Below are 18,703 nucleotides of genomic sequence, written 5' to 3' on the forward strand. Positions count from 1 at the left end.
TTTACACTAAATAGGAAATAATTTTTACCTATAAATACTTCAGACGTCTTGATTTATTTTTCTAATACATTAAAAAAAAATGTTTTAGGATTTAATTTGTCGGAGGAAAAATGTTAATATTTGTGGCTCATTAAGTCGCATCGATGTCATCCTTATCAGTGATTGTAGCGGTCTAGTGAATATTCACTGCTAATCAATGTGATATAGGATATTTTTCAAACCAGCCAGTCACCAAAATTTTCACTGAAATCTTTTGATGAAACTCTTTTTATCAGATGAGTCCAAGCTGGGAGATTATCTATTTTCATCTTGTTTTCTTGATTAATGTAAGTAAAGTTTACATGGTCGAAAAAATGCAAATGATGGTCGGCAACTTTAACAAGATAACCTTTTACCATGAACGTATGTTTTATCTCAAATATATTTAATATTTCAGGAGCGTTGTTTGCCTTTGAAATGTTGTGTAATATGCTGGGTAAATTCTTTGAACCATACATTGTTAACATTATTCAACATCTTCTCCTATGTTTTGGTGATGGTAAAGGCTTTGTTAGAAAGGTAAATTTATCTTTCTTCCCAAGATCAAAATCGTTTGGGTTTTAAATTTCGATTGTGATAAATTCTGAGAAACTAATATGAAATATTTGAATTATCATAAATAACAGATGATACAAAAATGTTCTTACCTGTCTTAAGAGATTATTTCTCTACAACAGTAGAATATTAATTGTATTGCTTTCATTTTTTGGATCAAATATGCCGAGTCAGATCAAGGGGAGTTTTCTAATTACACGTTAATTAGCTAACTACTCTGTACCTCCATAGAAATGCCCAGACAAAGAAATAAATTATTTCAATATCTGTTTGATTTATTCCCACGAAGGCGCAGTTATTGACCGTAACAGATTAAACAAGGTCGTTTTCGACGACTTCGTGGGAATCCAGCTCCTAGGGATTAAAATGGATTAAAAATGTAACAATGGTGTTATAGATTGTTATGATAAGAATGCACACTGTGATAATCCCCAATGTAACTAATTAACCAACATTTTAGCATCATTTTTGGCATTAGAAATAAAAACATAACTACACTATAACAAAAATTAATTTAATTTCGCCAAATAAGACACCCTGTCTAAATAATCAACTAAAGTCAATTCCTCTTCCTCGTGTCTTCCATTTAATTCCTGGAGTTGGCTTTGGATTTGAGCATATTTATATCTCTTCCTTGGTGGTTCCTGCCCCAGCATACTGAACGATTCTAATCTCATTAATATTTTGTTCTTGTTGTAAAAATGTGATCATTTCAAAAACATTCGGATGGGCTTTTCCAAGTATCTTCTTGATTCTTGCATGCCATCCTTCCAGAGTCTTCTTGGTTCTGTGCTCCTCTGTGTTGTAGTAGTCCCACTGATGAGTTGCAAATTAACCCTCGAGAAGTCAAAGGCCAATACAGCAAGACATAATATAATACACCTACCCTTTCTACTGGTACCAACGGTAGAGCTGCACCTTCTGTATTTCTTCATCTTCTCTATATTGCACTTGTAGAGTGTAGACCTACATTCTGTATTCGTCTCCAAATTAAGATTCATATTGAATACTTGGATAATTTGATGATTTTAAACATTAGTTGCCAATTGGTGAATAAAATTCAGAGTGAACATAAATTCATAAAATCTTTAACACCGTTAATTGGGTCCTAATAGCAACATGCCTCTCTTCAAACGAAAGCCGACAAGTCGATATCTGCGCCTTCGTGGGAAGGATTAATTTTGGTCACGCTCTGTAACTGCGCCTTCGCAGGAATACACCATTTGTTTTTGGATAATGTTGTATTGTTTTATAGGCAGCTATAGATTGTAGTAAAGCTGTAATGAGGAATTTAAGTGGTCATGGTGTTAAACTCATTCTACCATCTTTGTTAAAAGGATTAGAAGAAAACTCATGGAGAACGAAAATAGGTAAGTAGAAAATATGTCTTGAAGACAAGTAAATTGGTATTTAAACTACCTAACAGATATTATAAAAGAAAATAGGTAGTGATGTTGTTCCATAACAGATCAAATAAGTAGAGATGTTATCCCATATAACAGATTAAGTAAATACTAAATAAATATTGATTTTAGGAAATTAGTGATGTTATCCCATGACTAATTATATAAATAGGTAGTGATGTTTTCCCATGACAAATAAGAAAATATTGATGTTTTCCCGAGACAGGTTATATAAATAGTGATGTTATCTCATGACAGATTAAGAAAAAAGTGATGTTATCCAGTGACAGATTATTTTTAATAGTGATGTTATCTCATGACAGATTAAGAAAATAGTGATGTTATTCAGTGACAGATTATATAAATGGTGGCCTTTTCCCAACACCACATGGTTAATTTCAACCAGTTATTGATTCCAGTGACTAGTGATTTTGAATGTGGAAAAGGATCATGATTGAAATGAAATTGTATTTAAATTACTTAATTTAAATGTTGTTTATTATAGGATCTGTGGAGTTATTAGGATCTATGTCATTCTGTGCACCTAAACAATTATCAGCATGTCTACCTAGTATTGTACCTAAATTAATGGAGATATTACTAGATTCCCATCCTAAAGTACAAGATGCTGGTTATCATGCTCTCAAACAGATTGGTTCCGTCATTAAAAATCCTGAAATTCAAGGTAAAATACAAGTTATTACAAGATGTGCAATCCAATGGTATTAAATTAATATTGTATATGTAATTGAATAGAATAATGACAATCAACAAACAATTGTCTACTTTTCTTTCCCTTTTTATACGCCCCCATTGAAATGTGGCAGTCAATTCTTTTTATGAATTGTCAGATATCCTCTCGCAGTCTCACACAACAACTTTTGGTCTTCGAAGGAATTATTAGTGAGCAGAAATTTGGTTAACTGTTATCACTCGTCACTTCAGTCAGTTATATAGAGGGATAACTCATGTTTTCCTTTGGCGTTCGTCACTTCCGATTCATGACACCTGTATTACTCATCTATCGTAGCAATGATCTCTGTGTTAAAATTATATTTGGAACGTGTTTAACCAGTTCTTTCACATATGTGATAATGACTGACACGAATATTGTCCTTTAAAAAATAAATCGAGATATATTCTTTCAAATTTGTTATTTTAGTTATTGTACCAACATTAATCAAAGCTCTTCAGAATCCAACTCATAAAACAACAGAATGTTTACAGAAACTACTAGCAACCAAGTTCGTTCATTTTGTTGATGCCCCGTCATTAGCCTTGATCATGCCAGTCATACAGAGAGCTTTCCAAGATCGTTCAACAGATACAAGAAAAATGGCAGCACAGATTATGGGCAATATGTATTCTCTAACTGATCAGAAGGTAATAGTTGACTTCATATAAAGTTTGATGGGTTGCTAAATTCTGTCTGGGTTTATAAGCGGTCAGAAATTAGAAATTGTTTATAAAACCGGGCTGTCCGCAACTGCTCTCCCCATAAATTTAAAAAATTGATGGAAATTAGAAAGTTAATCTGCCATGTCTTAAGACATCATATAAAGGACTCTTTTCCAAAATGCATTAAGCATTAGTCAAATTTGGACGAAAAACAGACATTTAGTTATAGCAGTTTTAAAATAATAATTTGTCAGTGGTTTGAAAAATAATGTTTTATTTGAGCTTGAGGATTTCACAGGGCCAGCAATTTTATGTTGTATTTTTGTATTAAAGATACTTTCCCGCATACAAACTGTGTTATTTGATGATATATTTGGACTAAAAACATATTAAAACTAATTAATCTTTGAAAAATTTACTTCAAATCCCTCTCAAAACTTTGTTTTTTAAGCAGAGATACCTCAAGCTATAAATTAAATGTTGTTAGAAGCCATGTCTGTCGCCTGACTTCATTGAGGGAGTGTCCATTTTTCAGAATGTATTTTTCATTACTTACTGTCCATTTACCATACATATTGAGGCCTAAGTAAATTCTTAATTATTTTCTGTCAAATTGTTTCTGTCATTTAATTGCAGAGTCTTTTGTTCCCAAAACCTCCTAACCATTTGATCAAGAAATAACAACCGTTCCCTCCTAGCACACAATAAGCTGGCAGACAACAGTCAGGTTGCCAGTTAGTCATACCCTGACATGTTTGCCCAGTGCTTGCCCCATGGGTGTTTTTCGGGTCATCCAATATTTTTGTCCCCCGCCTTTCGAAGAAAGCAGGGGACTATTAAAATGGGTTCGTCCGTCTGTCTGTCTGTCTGTCCGTCTGTCTGTCCGTCTGTCTGTCCGTCACACTTTTTGGGACACAATAACTCTCTTCCTAATTGAGCTAGAATGTTCAAACTTGGTGTATGTGTTTATTAGGTCAATGCCTTGATGGAGTTCGAAGATGAGCATTTTCCGCTTAGGGTAAGCAGAGATAAGCAATTTGATTGGTTGATGCTTTGGGACACGATAACTCTCTTCCTAATTGGGCTAGAATGTTCAAACTTGGTGTATGTGTTGATTAGGTCAATGCCTTGATGGAGTTCGAAGATGAGCATTTTCCGCTTAGGGTAAGCAGAGATAAGCAATTTGATTGGTTGATGCTTTGGGACACGATAACTTTTAATTGAGCTAGAATGTTCAAACTTGGTGTATGTGTTTATTAGGTCAATGCCTTGATGGAGTTCGAAGATGAGCATTTTCCGCTTAGGGTAAGCAGAGATAAGCAATTTGATTGGTTGATACTTTGGGGCACGATAACTCTCTTCCTAATTGAGCTAGAATGTTCAAACTTGGTGTATGTGTTGATTAGGTCAATGCCTTGATGGAGTTCGAAGATGAGCATTTTCCGCTTAGGGTAAGCAGAGATAAGCAATTTGATTGGTTGATGCTTTGGGACACGATAACTTTAGTTCTAATTAAGTGAGATTGATGAAACTTGGTGTATAGATTTATTATATGAATACCTTAACTAAGTTCGATAATGAACATTTTTTGCTGAGGGTAAGCAGAGTGATAAGCAATTTGATTGGTAGAAACTTTGGAACACAATAACTCTCCTTCTAATTGAGGTAGAATGTTCAAACTTGGCATAGGTGTCTATTAGGTGAATGTTTAAACTTGATGTATATGTAGATGTTCATTAGGTGAATGTCTTGACTGAGTTCAATAATTAACATTTCGAGCTGAAGCTAAGCAGAGCTAATCGATTTCATTTGTCGATGGTTTGGGACAAGATAATCTTGATTCTATCTGATAGAGAGTGATGAAACTTAGTGAAAAAAATAAATGTGCGATTAATTAATATGTGTCATCTATTTATTTTGCAATTTCGGCGGGGGACATCAGCCTCACTGTTGGCTTGTTCTAGTAGGATTGGGTGTATACCAAATTTGCCAAACTTTTATCGGAAATAACCACTCGATAAATATTTTCGAAACAATATATCTCTAAGAAAAAATAATCTTTAATTTACAGGTATGTCACATAGATGTATAGAATATGTAGAAATGATATTCACTATTATCTTAACATTTGAAAATAGCACTGACAATAATGTTTAATTCTATTTAATTCAGGATCTGACTCCATATCTACCCAATGTTATTCCTGGTTTAAAGAACTGTTTATTAGATCCAGTGCCAGAAGTCAGAAATGTATCAGCTAAAGCACTTGGTGCCATGGTTAAAGGTTTGGGTGAAAGTTCATTTGAAGATATTATGCCATGGTTAATGGATAAACTAGTAGCGGAACAGAGTTCTGTTGATAGATCGGGTGCTGCTTTAGGTAGGATTTATACTTTTACTAACATTTCTTGAAATAGTATGTTCACTACTGCACTAAATACATGTTAATAGCAAAAGGTTCCTGATATTTCAACAAGAAAACATAACTAGTGCTTAATACAGCAACCTTCCCACATGTAGATATTGCAAATTTAAGACAGTAACTAACAAGAGATGTAATACAGTTGTATTAACGTCGATATATAATGAATATAATATAATGGTTGTCGCATATCAGAAGGTATAAAAATGCCCATAGTAGTTGTATATTTTAATGTGTGTACACATATTATGATGTATTTTGTCAGGGTTAAGTGAAGTTATTGGTGGAATGGGATTAGATAAATTACATGAATTAATGCCAAAGATAATACGAACAGCTGAACAGAAAGATTTAGCCCCACATGTACGGGATGGATATATTATGACGTTTATCTATCTACCAGCTACATTTGGTTCAGATTTCTCTATTTATGTAGGACCAATTATACCCTCCATCTTACAGGTAATATATTAGTATTTGATCTATATAAACTGTCTAAACCTTCGAACTGAAGAAACCTTTTGAAAATTCCACATTGTTTGTTAATTACTTCTAACTTATTTCCCTTGTGAATGCTCTAAGAACAAATGTTATCATCTGATTTGCTTAAGATTTATATGTATAGCTCAGACTGGTGACCCAAAGAAATCTATTGCAACAAATTTCTGATAATTACTAATTATTACCCTTGATGATTTCATAGAATCTTGTCAACATGCCAATGATATTATACAGTGTGAAGATTTTGCTTTTTATTTACTTAAAGATTCACAAAGTAACAAACTTTGCGGATTGCTCTGAGGTTTTAAATAGATACATAAAAGAAACTTTTTGCGTAATATGCACATTCTCTTTCAACTCTTCAACTGTACAAACAGAAATTGTAGTTTTGTTATTGCAAACTCAATGATGTTATGTCAACCTTTTTTCTTCTGTTACGATATATTGTGGAAATGAAATGAAAAGGGATATTGTCGACACGGAAATGAAATGAAATGGGGCATAACATCCTACTGTTCTGCTTCGACTGGTCTAATAAAGGCGGTAGGGGACATGGAAGTAATAACATATATAACATACTTTTTAGGCATTAGCAGATGAAACAGAGTTTGTAAGGGACACAGCTCTTCGTGCAGGTCAAAGGTTGATCAGTTTATATGCAGATACAGCTATAGAAGTATTATTACCAGAGTTAGAGAAGGGATTATTCTCTGATAACTGGAGAATTAGATACAGTTCCGTTCAGTTATTAGGAGACCTGCTCTTTAAAATATCAGGTAAAGTGTTCTATCATAATGTCTTAATTGTTGGAAAGAAGAAATCCTTTTTTCAACAATTGTGGGAGTACCACAAAGATCTGTCCTCGGCCCATGAATATTTTTAGTATCATCTATCATATTATACATTTCAACTATCAACTAAAAGTTATCATTCAGTCTAATAAGAATTTTTTTTTTGTTGAAAAAACTGCTTTTGTTAGAGCTCCCAAGAAAGTAAGTATATATTGATATTATAAAATTACAGGTGTGACTGGTAAAATGACAACTAGATCAACAGGTGATGATGATAATTTTGGTACAGAATCATCTTACAAGGTATATTAAGAACATTTTAAACTATTTAAACTTTAAATTATGTACATTTCAATATCGCAAAAATACTTCTGTGGCCAAATTGTGGAAAGAAGGAGTCTATTTCCAGTTAAATTACTAAATACCATTGTAACAATGTTTTGCTTAAGATTTGCTTAAGGAGGTTACATAATGATGGATGTTGTGCATGAAGCATTCTTGAACACCTAATTCCACTTCTCATTTGGGGTATTCAGAATATTTAGTATATTTTCATGTATTTCAGGCTATCATCAGTGCGTTAGGAGAAGATCGTAGAAATCGTGTATTGGCTGGTCTATATATTGGTAGATCAGATACAGCTCTATTAGTACGACAATCATCTCTACATGTATGGAAGATTGTTGTCACCAATACGCCTAAAACATTACGAGAAATTTTACCAACATTATTTACTATATTACTTGGTTGTCTGGCTTCTACTAGTCATGATAAAAGACAGGTAGGATTACTTTTAGCTTCTAGTTTTTATTGCGTGCAAAATCTGATCTTTTAAAGTTAATATGTTGCTTGGGTTGGTATGTTAGAAACTTTTACCACAAGTCTTTCCTTCTCAGCTGAGTTGTGTTGACAGAGTCTTGTAGCAAGGGATTATAAGAAATCTGCATAGACAAGAACTCTTGCCTAGATTGCCCTTGGTTCAAATCCCAATTCCCACTTGTCAGAAGTAGTGCCTGCACTCTTGAAGATGAATGTTTTCTCTTGTCAGTAGAATGTTACAGAATGTAGAATTCAAAAAAGAGTAGGTAGACACAAATGCCACTCTCCAGGCAAAATTCTCTTCCCTAGCTTTTGTACATTTTCATAATAAAGAAAATTAACCCTAGGTTAAAGTGACCACACTATTGTGTTGAGGAAATGTTTAAATCCAATCCTCTAATTTTCTTTAATAAGAACATTTATTTGTATAAGATATTTTATTTGTTAAGAACTCATGTAACAAATGAATTATTTGTATTAATAGATTGCAGGTAGAACATTAGGCGATTTAGTACGTAAATTAGGTGAGAGAGTTTTACCAGAGATTATACCTATATTAGAACAAGGTTTAGATTCTGAACAAAGTGATCAGAGACAAGGTGTTTGTATTGGGCTTAGTGAAATCATGGCTTCTACCAGCAGAGAACATGTAAGTATCAATTATATTTCTGTCAATATTTTTCAAATTTAATGCTGTTTTTTCACCTGAGAAATAGGGCTCCTTATTAGACCGCTCAAAACTTCCCAGTCATGTGTACAGCTGTGGTGGCCCATTTGAACTACCGGTAGTATAATGCAGAAAACTATTCACATATCTTGCGTGGTTTGAGCAGGTCTAAGGAACAGCAGTTTAGAACTGGTTCACTCTGTTCATTGATATACTGCTATTAAAGTAGCTAAGTCTCTAACTCAATATCATCAAAAATCTTCGACATTGAAAACACGAATTATTTGTCAATTGAAATCAACATTGATCTAGTGATCTTACAGGGAAAAGATGGGCTTCTGATATCCAATATTCAAGACAAAATAAACATTTTACCATTGGTACACGAATCGTGTACCATAATGCATTTCAGCGCCATTTGGAACAAGAGACTCAAAGAACGCGGCTAGACATATTCCACAAGTCATGCCAAATGGTGACGCTATATTCTTATCTGGAGAGCATGCGCAATAAATATCATCAGTGTAGACTGGAATAACCAGATGCTAAAGATTGCCACTCAATTGAGACTTCTGGCGTATTTCGCCGAACATAACTGATTAGTAATTACAGTAAAAACAGAAACGGTTGAATGTAAATCAGTTTATATACATTCACATTACATTGTTATATGTCTTGCGACCAATTTGTGTCAATTTCTAGGTCCCAAATATTAGCGATTTAGCTCCTTTAATATATCACTTTTCTTCAAGGAACTAGGGTATTCAATATTTACATTTACCAAGTGCTAAAGAGGTAAATAGTTAAAAGCAGTGAGTCCATTAATGTAACCTGTTACTGTGATCAGTATCTATTTTAAAATGAAAAGATATTGTATGAAATGGTAAAGGGATATAGATGCATGAGAATAATTTTGATTTGAGGGTCTTGTTCAATAATGACCTCATAAACATCCAATAAGTCAATTTTCATATAAAAATCCACATCTTCATTAACCCTGTTGGTATAGAAAGGTAGAATGTTTAATTCCAATTCATTCATAATGTAAAAGTCTAATGTCAAGAAAATTAGTCTTTATTCATGTTGACAAATGATATTTATATTACAGGTTGTGGTATTTGCTAATAATTTAATTCCCACTGTGCGTAGAGCTTTGTGTGATCCTTTACCGTCTGTTCGCGAAGCAGCTGCCACTACCTTCGATCATCTACAACAAAATATTGGTCAACGAGCACTGGACGAGATCTTGCCTAACTTACTCAAGAGACTGGTAAAATCAATTTATTTTTAGCGAAAGTTTGATTAATTTTACTTTGAATAGTTGTAACTTGACCTACTTGTGTGAAATTCTTTTTAATTCTGTGATTTCTTTTATAGAATAATCCTGAGTTGTCCGAGCAAGCTTTAGATGGATTAAAACAAGTAATGGCAGTAAAAAGTAAAGTTGTTTTACCGTATCTTGTTCCTAAGGTAAGTCTGACTTTATCAGCCTTTTTTCTGCCAAAACTAAACTGCTTTTAATTTTTGGCAAATAAATCTTTTGAATTTTTATAATAAATTGTATATGATTCCGAATAATTGAATTTTTATTAGGGTTATCTGCTGTTCATACATAAAGTCGCTGATGGTCATTTGAGGGATTTTGAATCCCCTGTAACCTGCTTCAGTATTGTGAAAGTTCAATCTCTAAAAGAAAATCAGTTAATAAATGGTTCGATTCCAGCCAATATTTACTAAGAGATGAATTAATAATTACACAACATTGGACATCTTTGTAGATGATATGCACAAACCATCTCCATCTATAAGTGTTGGATAAAAACATTTGATGGGCATATTTGTAATCCAAATAATCAATTTGGGTATCGTACATTTTGTCACGGATTAAGGAGCCATGAAAAATTAGTTATTGTCTGAAACATGCAAATGACAATCTGCGTCTTTTTACTGTATATATGTATCAGTTTTGAATATGAAAGGCAAGCTTTAAAAAGACTGTATGGTATGATCTCCGTTTGTAGGTTTAATGTCTATGTTAAAATTAATTCACAAACCTGATTATAAACACTAATTTGGGATAAATGTTCATCAAGAAATTTGACCTATTATATTTTATTGTTGTAGTTGATTACACCACCAGTTAATACAAGAGCATTATCATTATTAACATCTGTAGCTGGTGACGCCTTGACTAAACATCTCAGTAAAATATTGCCAGCATTACTTACATCACTGAGTGAGAAAGCTGGTACACCAGATGAAGACCAGGTTTGTTTTTTGATAATTTTTCTACAACCGATTCATTGAAATTGTCCAAGACATTGTACTGCAGATCACAGGATCTGTTATCTAAGCAAGCTATGAGTTTGAACCCCTAAATTTACATCAAAATTTGATTTCATTTCCACTGCCAATTGGAGCTCTCCCCTTTTTCATATGAAAAGGGGAGTGACAGTAGAGTAGTCTGAATTGAGTTATGATGAATTTACATCACCTCACAAATTGAACTCAATGTTGCTGGTCATGGAGATTTCCAACTAGTTAGAACCTATAGCATCTACCCAACGGTTTCACTTGCCTGAATCAAATTCTAATTAGCCATATTTCTGTTGCTCCACCCCCTAATTTCCAGGGTCCCCTGCTAGAGGATTTTTCAACCTTTGTCTCAGACCTTCCCAAGGGTTATAGTAGGTAACAAGTACCTGTGTGTTTCCCCTATTGTGAGCATTACTATCACTCCCTGATAAATCAGTGGTGGGACAAGCCTTATAAAGGGACCAATGCTAGTGAGAATAATTTTAATGGGTATTTATTTAGAAGAATTTAAGTGAAGAAATATCCTTATAAAGTAAGGGTATAAGAAAATCTGTTCAAAAATTGTTTGACAAAAGAAATTAATGTGTTTTACACATATTGATAACAATAATTTGGTAAATGTGCTGGAAATATTGCTTCATATTTTACAAATTATGGCTCCCAGAAAATTTTGCTTTCAGGGGAGACAATTCTGCATATTTTGTATACATACTCATCAAGTTATTGATTTATACGAAAAATCTTTATAAGATTATATATCTTTGAAACTATGCTAGTCTACTATCTAGTATGACATGGTTGTGGTAGATCATGGTTAAGTGAGAGGAAGTTTTGACAGGATTTCATTGCCTATAACCACACTCCAATAGATAATTAAATTGAATCAGAATATGGAATATTTAGTAAAGTTTTCATGAAAAGCACCTCATTTATTGTAACAACATGTATAATCTTGTTTAATGTTTATTTATGATGTATTTTTGTTGTAGGAATTACAATATTGTAAAACAGTGGTCCTATCTGTTAAAGATTACCATGGAATACGAACCATCATGGAGGAATTATTGAGTGCTACAAATAATAAAGATGCTGATTCATGTTCTGCAGCTGTTACTATTCTTCATTCATTCTGTAGTCAAACAGAAGCTGATTTTAAAGACTATATACCTCAGTTATTCAGGGGATTAATCATGCTTTTTGTTCGTACTGAAGAAAAAATATTAATTGCCAGCTGGAATTGTTTAGCATCAATTGTAAAAGTAGGTTTCATATTTCACGTCTTAAATAAAAAAAACAACTTAGGCACAGACTACAAGCTACCTCGCTAATGCAGATGACAATATATATAGCAGTGATGTGAAATAAAAGTGATGTAATTTCATTGTAGAGTTTTCCTACTTTTTCTAGAACACCCTATAACACTTTTCATTTATTTTGTTTGTTAGTTCACAAATCTAACATGGTGATTATTTGCCTAATTTCCAGTGGTTAATGATTAGGTGTTCATTTAAATTCTCCTTTTTTTGGCAGAAATTAGATGTTACAGAAATGTTACGACATATTCCAGATTTACGACAAGCTGTACGCTATGCTTCATCAGATTATAAAGGAAAAGAACTCCCTGGTTTCAGTTTACCAAAGAAGGTATCAAATTTTTCATATGTTCTATACTTATATATAATAACCAGTCCTGCATATGTGAGACTTTTTCTCCTTTTCTTGAAATACCTATTTAACCCATCAGGCCAATAGCCAAAAAGTTATTTGGGCTTTTTCTCCTAATTCACTTGATTACTATAGGTATGTTACTTGACTAGTACTTATTCAGACTGATTCAAAAAAGGGACTGGTGAAGAACTACCTAAAGTTGGAGAATTTAGACATTTTATCATCACTTGAAAAACATTATGTAGGAAAGTTGGCTTTTAGGTACCATGTGAATGTGTTTAAAAAGTAAGTTGCTTAGCAACAAGAACAGGCAAGTGTTGGTAGACATTTTCTCTTAATCAGAGAAACTACTATTGTATTACTAACCAAACCCTCCTTGTTAGGTACAAAAGAGTTGTCTCCCCTTAGACCACGAATGTCTTTACCCATGTATAGATTGAACTACTTTATTTCACTTTCTTGTGATTAGAATTCAAAACTAGAATAACTTCTGTTGAAACATCCATATTTTAGTCTCAGCAGGTCGAAGTATAGTTTTTGACGAGACGTTAAATTTTTTATTAAAGGGAATTGCTCCAATTCTACCTATATATAGAGAGGGTATATTGAATGGTTCAACAGATATGAAGGAAGCAGCAGCTGTTGGTTTGGGTGAAATTATAAGTTTATCTAGTGCAGAGGCTCTAAAACCTTCAGTTATTAACATTACTGGACCTCTTATCCGTATCCTTGGTGACAGATTTACAGCCAATGTCAAGGTTGCTTTATTAGAGACATTAAATCTACTGCTAGAAAAGGTTTGTAAATATTTCTAAATCTTCAATGACTGTATAACTTGTTTTTGATAACCAATCCTATTAGTCTTTGTTACTAAGAACTATATCTAAGCTCTTTTGACGAAAATCCATTTGAGAAGATAGCTCTTAGAATCCGTAGATGATTGATACTACTATATTGAGAATTAAGCATCAGATGCATGTCAAAATTTAAGCATATATATAATTGTTAACTGTAAAATATTTTCAATGAAGGTTTAGACAAAAATAAATTTTAAGAAAACTATTGGGTAATAAAATAACCTAAATATTTTGTTTTAGATCTATTTTACAATTCAGCAGACTGATTAATCAAGTCACATTTTTGTTTATTCCCTGTGTGGTCGAAAAAATGGCGGTGCTATGAATTGAAAAAAAAAACAGCATAGTTCCACTGACAAATAAAATATTGTAAAACCGGAAGTTTAGAAATTAAAAGATGATTTCATTTTTTGTTTGTTTACAACAATTATTTTTCAGGTTGGAATGATGTTAAAACCTTTCTTACCACAATTACAAACAACATTTGCGAAAGCTTTAAATGATCCCAATCGTATTGTTAGATTACGAGCTGCAGCAGCACTTGGTAATTTAATAGTTATACATACCAGAGTTGATCCACTATTTACAGAACTTCATACAGGTCTTAAAGCAGCTGATGACACTAGTATTAAGTAAGTTAAATTTTACTTACAATTCATCTTACAATTAAGTTGGGTGTGTGTCCGAGTGGTCTAATAGACAAGACTATTAATTCTTATTGATCAATAAAACAGTGGAGAAAATCTAAAGATTATGATTTTGGTAATGAGTGAGATCAACTGAATAAGCTTAGAGTTTTCTCTCGTTTCTCCTTCTGAATACCCGAACAACATAATGAATAGATATTTACCGTAATATAGTTAGCTAGTTGTGATAAGCCAATGATTGTTGACAATGGATTGGTCTTACTTCTGCCTACTATATATATAGCTACATGTAGATGTGTTTTGATTTTTTGAAAAAAACAAAAAAAAAACAACATATATAGCTATATTGTGAAAACTGAGCAAAACTTGTTTCAGTGTTTTGTCTGTTCGCCCTTTAATGTATGTAGAAACTGTCCAATGCAGCTGTGCTGAATATGAGGTATTTCAAATATGGCTTATGTAAATTATGTCTGTGACGATTGAAAATAGTTAAATTTACACATTAATTTGTTTTTTTCAGAGATACTATGTTACAGGCGTTAAGGTTTTGTTTAGTTGGAGCAGGAGGTAAAGTATCTGAGGCATTACGTAAACAGATACAATCTACTCTATTATCTATGTTATCATCTAGTGAAGATAGTACCAGATCAGCTGTAGCAGGTTGTGTTGGAGCTATGTGTACAGCTTTACCTAATGATGACCTTTCAGATCTTCTTAAATCACAACTTTTAGGTAAGCTTAATTATATACACAACTTAAATAGGGAGTTAAACTTTATTTGTTGTATATCAATTTGTCATATAAAAACAATCTGTTATATTATATGAATTTCAAACATAATTTGTTTATATGAATGTTTATATGAATTTCAAAACACAATTTGTTTATATCAATTTCAAAACACTATCATAAAGAAAAAAAATTCTTATAGTTGTTAAAGGTGAAAAGAATTCAAACATCTTTTTCTTATTAGTTTATATGTTTTTAAATAAATATATTTTGTTCATTTAGATACAGATACAAGTGTAGATTGGAAATTACGTCATGGAAGAAGTTTAGCATTAGTTGTTGGCCTGAAAGAATCACCAAATCGTATTATAGAAGCATCAAGTGAAGCCAAAATAAAAGATACAATATTAGAATTAACGTCAGCTGATAAGGTAATAAAAATTAATTTACATACTGTTTGTGAACAATACTGATATTTGTGTTGTCAAATGGCCAAACTCATACACTGTAGATCATAAGGTCTGTGATTGAGTTAAGTGGTGTGGCTGCTTTCCCAATCTCTGGGTTTTTCAAGTTTCCTACATGCAATTCAATGATTGAAATTTGAAAAATAATTGTACCATGTGTTAGTTTCAAAATGACCTAGTTGGTATCCACTTGAGGTTTAACTCTTTTTCTCTCCCTTTCCGACATTGTCCAGAGCGCTATTTTCATCATATAACCACATTATTGGATAGTATTTTTATTTAATATTTTTTTCCTTGACAGATTTCCATTCTGCAGGCAGGGCTACAAGCATCATCACATTTTATAAATTACCAGATGAAACAGTCACAAAATATTACACCAGAAATATTATCAACATTAGTAAAGGTAAATATCATCTTAATAATTTACATGTAACAAAATCTTTGGATGCTACATTTACTATGTGGGGGGAGGGGATGGCCGAATGGTCACCACATGTGCGCTGTATCACAAGGTCTGTCATTGAGTGGTTTCGATTCCCCGGTTGTACCTCGTGGGTTTTCTCCAGGTCCTCTGGTATTCTCCCACTGCTAATGACCACTACATGCAAACGAATTATTGTTAGTCCCAAAATGACCTAGTTTGTGTCCAGTGGACATTAAACCCCATTTCTCTCTCTCTGACTATGTGGGAATTATGTACCCACAAAAATGCTTGGCTTTTATCCAACTCATAAAGTTCATCCAAACTGAACAGAACCAAAAATAAGTAGCGCCCCTGTCCGGGCAAAAGATCCATCATAGCACACTATATGGCATACTACAACCCTCTTCAAATTAATATGGCACAAAAGTATGAAAAAACTCATTTCATTTCATTTATTCATAATTTCCACACATGATTTTATGTAAATTACTGTTAAAATTTTCAGGGAATGAAGCATGAATCTAATGATATAAAAATAACAGTTACCCGTCTAATATCCTACCTATCAACGGATACAACCTTACCATTATACATTCGCAAATCATTTGTACCATCACTAGTTAATGGTACTAAAGAAAAGAATACAGGAGTTAAGGCTAACAGTGAATTAACTTTAATTGTTTTACTCAAGTTACGTGAAAATGAAGATATATATCAGGTATGTAATTTGATGATGTTTACATTATGTGGATGGAGGGTGGCCAAGTGGTATAACGAGCAGGCCATAGATCATAATTACTGTTATCTATAAGTCCTGGTAACTTTGGAAAAAAACAACTTGAAGCTTTATTTTGCTAATGGACATCCAGAACTTGTTAAATCCAAAACTTGTACAAGCCCAATGATTGGACAGTATATACATATAAACCACAAAAAAAACCCAACTAGGGCTGTTTCCAACTTGAGATTTGGTAATTCATTTCACAAACAACTTATCTTTTATCTGCACTGAAGGTGCTACTAGATCATCACTTGTTGTGATGAGACACATCTCCATTCGAGGAATAGAGCTTGTCCAGCTATTCTTGTTAGGATTGCTGAAATTTTAAAACAAATAATACAAAATAAAAATAAAAAATTATTAAGTTGATTAGTGCTAATCAACATTGAAGAATACTTTTATAGATATATATTTTATAGTCTTTGTATTTATAACATAATCCTACTGCGTCTGTCAATGTAAAGCATCTAATTTTACTTCATAAAATAGTTCTATCATTATCATGATATTTAAAAGTATAGAATACAAGTTATCATAATTATAAATAAAGATGCTAAATTAGTAATTTTGAGCATTTCTTTTTCAGGAAACTGTTGATGCTTTAGATTCTGGTATGAAAGAATCATTAGTCGAAGTTTATACTAAAAGTCTGAAAAAACAAGCCACAGCTGTGGCACCTCCTCAAGATGAAATAGATGACACTTTACTAACCTAACACAGCCACACATGATTAATTATTTTATTAAATTATTTTTTGATTTTTGGGAATAAAGAGTTTTTGAAAAATCATCGGGCGGACACTCTGGTTTATGATTTTTATGCAAATAAGTACCAACAGTATAAAATCAATGATGCTAAATATAAACTGATGATTGAAGGAATGTTCAACTAGGTTTGGGTTTCAATAAAAAATGTTCGCTAATTTAATCTGTAAGATATGTAGGGAAAATAACATTCACAAAATATGTCTCTGTGACAAAAAACACTCCCATTTTTTTCATGTACAGAATTATATTATTAATAATCAGGAAATTGTAATATTTAATTATTCTGAAAATAATCATAGGATTTATTCATTTGTTAAATATCTTAATGATGCTTTGTATGTTTTGTTAATAGTGTCTATCTGTACGTGATACCAGAGATATTTCAAGGGATGATAGTGTTTATGGAAAGATCAGAATCAAACTGGTTAAGACAACAGACAACTCTTACTTTTGTATGTTTTGACTATAAAAGTTATATATTTATACAATATTGTCAAAGCCAAAAGTGAAGGTTTGATGGACTTGGTGCATTCGATAAGAATAAGGATAATAAGGAGTTCAGATATCCTGACGGCATAAAGGATCCTTTCAGATAATCTGCTATAGAAACATAGCTGCTGTGTAGGTGTATTTCCATGCTTTACATGGCTATATTTCATGCATATTAGAAATGTTAAAATAATTTAACTTAATGTTTCTCAAATTTTATTGTATTCTAATATTAGATAGTACAATAACACAGAATTACAAATCATTGACATGAAAATGTGCTAACTTATTGTTTGAATATGAACATATTTACATCTAGTACTTGGTGTATCAATTGAAACAAAAAGTTTATGTTTGCTGTGTGAGTGCTACTCTAATCAGTCTTTTAAATTATCTTATTAGGTTATAAAGATCACCTCTTATTTTGTCATCTAACTAACTATAAATAAGTATGGAGTAAAAATATTTACATAAAATTTTATGTTGATTTTTTTTTTATTAGCAATAAATTAATGTGATATTATCGCATGTCACATTATATTCAATTCAAATATCTAAAAAAAAAAAAATCTGTAAAGCAAGCCCCCAATCTCTAATCTCCAAAGTAGTCTTGAGCCCCAAATAGATAAAACCAAAAATTTTAAATTTTCAAGATACCTTTTGGGATGCAATAACTCTGCACCTAATTGGTGTAGTTGTTTTTTAGATGAATGTCTTGACTGTTACATGAGCAGTCTCTGATTAGGCTAAGCAGCTGCCTGTTTGTCTCCCTGATCATCACACCTTTTGCAAGACAATAACTTGGCTTCTTTGTAAGGAAGAGTGTTCAAATTTGATGTAGATGTTCATTAGGTGATTTTTATACGCCCACATTTTCATGTGGACGTATATTGTCGTCCCCCCTGTTTGTCCGTCCGGACATCCGTCCACAATTTGTTTGTGGACACTCTACAGGTCACA

General features: G+C 32.6%; 1 protein-coding gene across 1 annotated transcript in view; it reads left to right on the top strand.

Moving 5' to 3' along the window:
- Positions 1 to 18,219, top strand: part of LOC126824888 (eIF-2-alpha kinase activator GCN1) — a 45,615-nt gene extending 27,396 nt beyond the window's left edge. The window contains exons 30-51 of the mRNA XM_050554315.2: positions 437 to 558; positions 1,850 to 1,964; positions 2,503 to 2,682; positions 3,160 to 3,380; positions 5,568 to 5,775; positions 6,083 to 6,279; positions 6,905 to 7,094; positions 7,342 to 7,412; positions 7,675 to 7,890; positions 8,413 to 8,577; positions 9,704 to 9,865; positions 9,973 to 10,065; positions 10,720 to 10,863; positions 11,901 to 12,170; positions 12,442 to 12,555; positions 13,146 to 13,376; positions 13,875 to 14,068; positions 14,604 to 14,815; positions 15,095 to 15,243; positions 15,581 to 15,685; positions 16,212 to 16,424; positions 17,074 to 18,219. Coding sequence (XP_050410272.2) covers positions 437 to 558; positions 1,850 to 1,964; positions 2,503 to 2,682; positions 3,160 to 3,380; positions 5,568 to 5,775; positions 6,083 to 6,279; positions 6,905 to 7,094; positions 7,342 to 7,412; positions 7,675 to 7,890; positions 8,413 to 8,577; positions 9,704 to 9,865; positions 9,973 to 10,065; positions 10,720 to 10,863; positions 11,901 to 12,170; positions 12,442 to 12,555; positions 13,146 to 13,376; positions 13,875 to 14,068; positions 14,604 to 14,815; positions 15,095 to 15,243; positions 15,581 to 15,685; positions 16,212 to 16,424; positions 17,074 to 17,202 — 3,701 coding nt within the window. The 3' untranslated portion in view covers positions 17,203 to 18,219. The remainder of the gene's footprint in view (positions 1 to 436; positions 559 to 1,849; positions 1,965 to 2,502; positions 2,683 to 3,159; positions 3,381 to 5,567; positions 5,776 to 6,082; positions 6,280 to 6,904; positions 7,095 to 7,341; positions 7,413 to 7,674; positions 7,891 to 8,412; positions 8,578 to 9,703; positions 9,866 to 9,972; positions 10,066 to 10,719; positions 10,864 to 11,900; positions 12,171 to 12,441; positions 12,556 to 13,145; positions 13,377 to 13,874; positions 14,069 to 14,603; positions 14,816 to 15,094; positions 15,244 to 15,580; positions 15,686 to 16,211; positions 16,425 to 17,073) is intronic.
- Positions 18,220 to 18,703: the final 484 nt, after the last annotated feature.

Source organism: Patella vulgata, chromosome 6 (genome assembly GCF_932274485.2).
Source record: "Patella vulgata chromosome 6, xgPatVulg1.2, whole genome shotgun sequence".
NCBI classification, from domain to species: Eukaryota; Metazoa; Mollusca; class Gastropoda; family Patellidae; genus Patella; species Patella vulgata.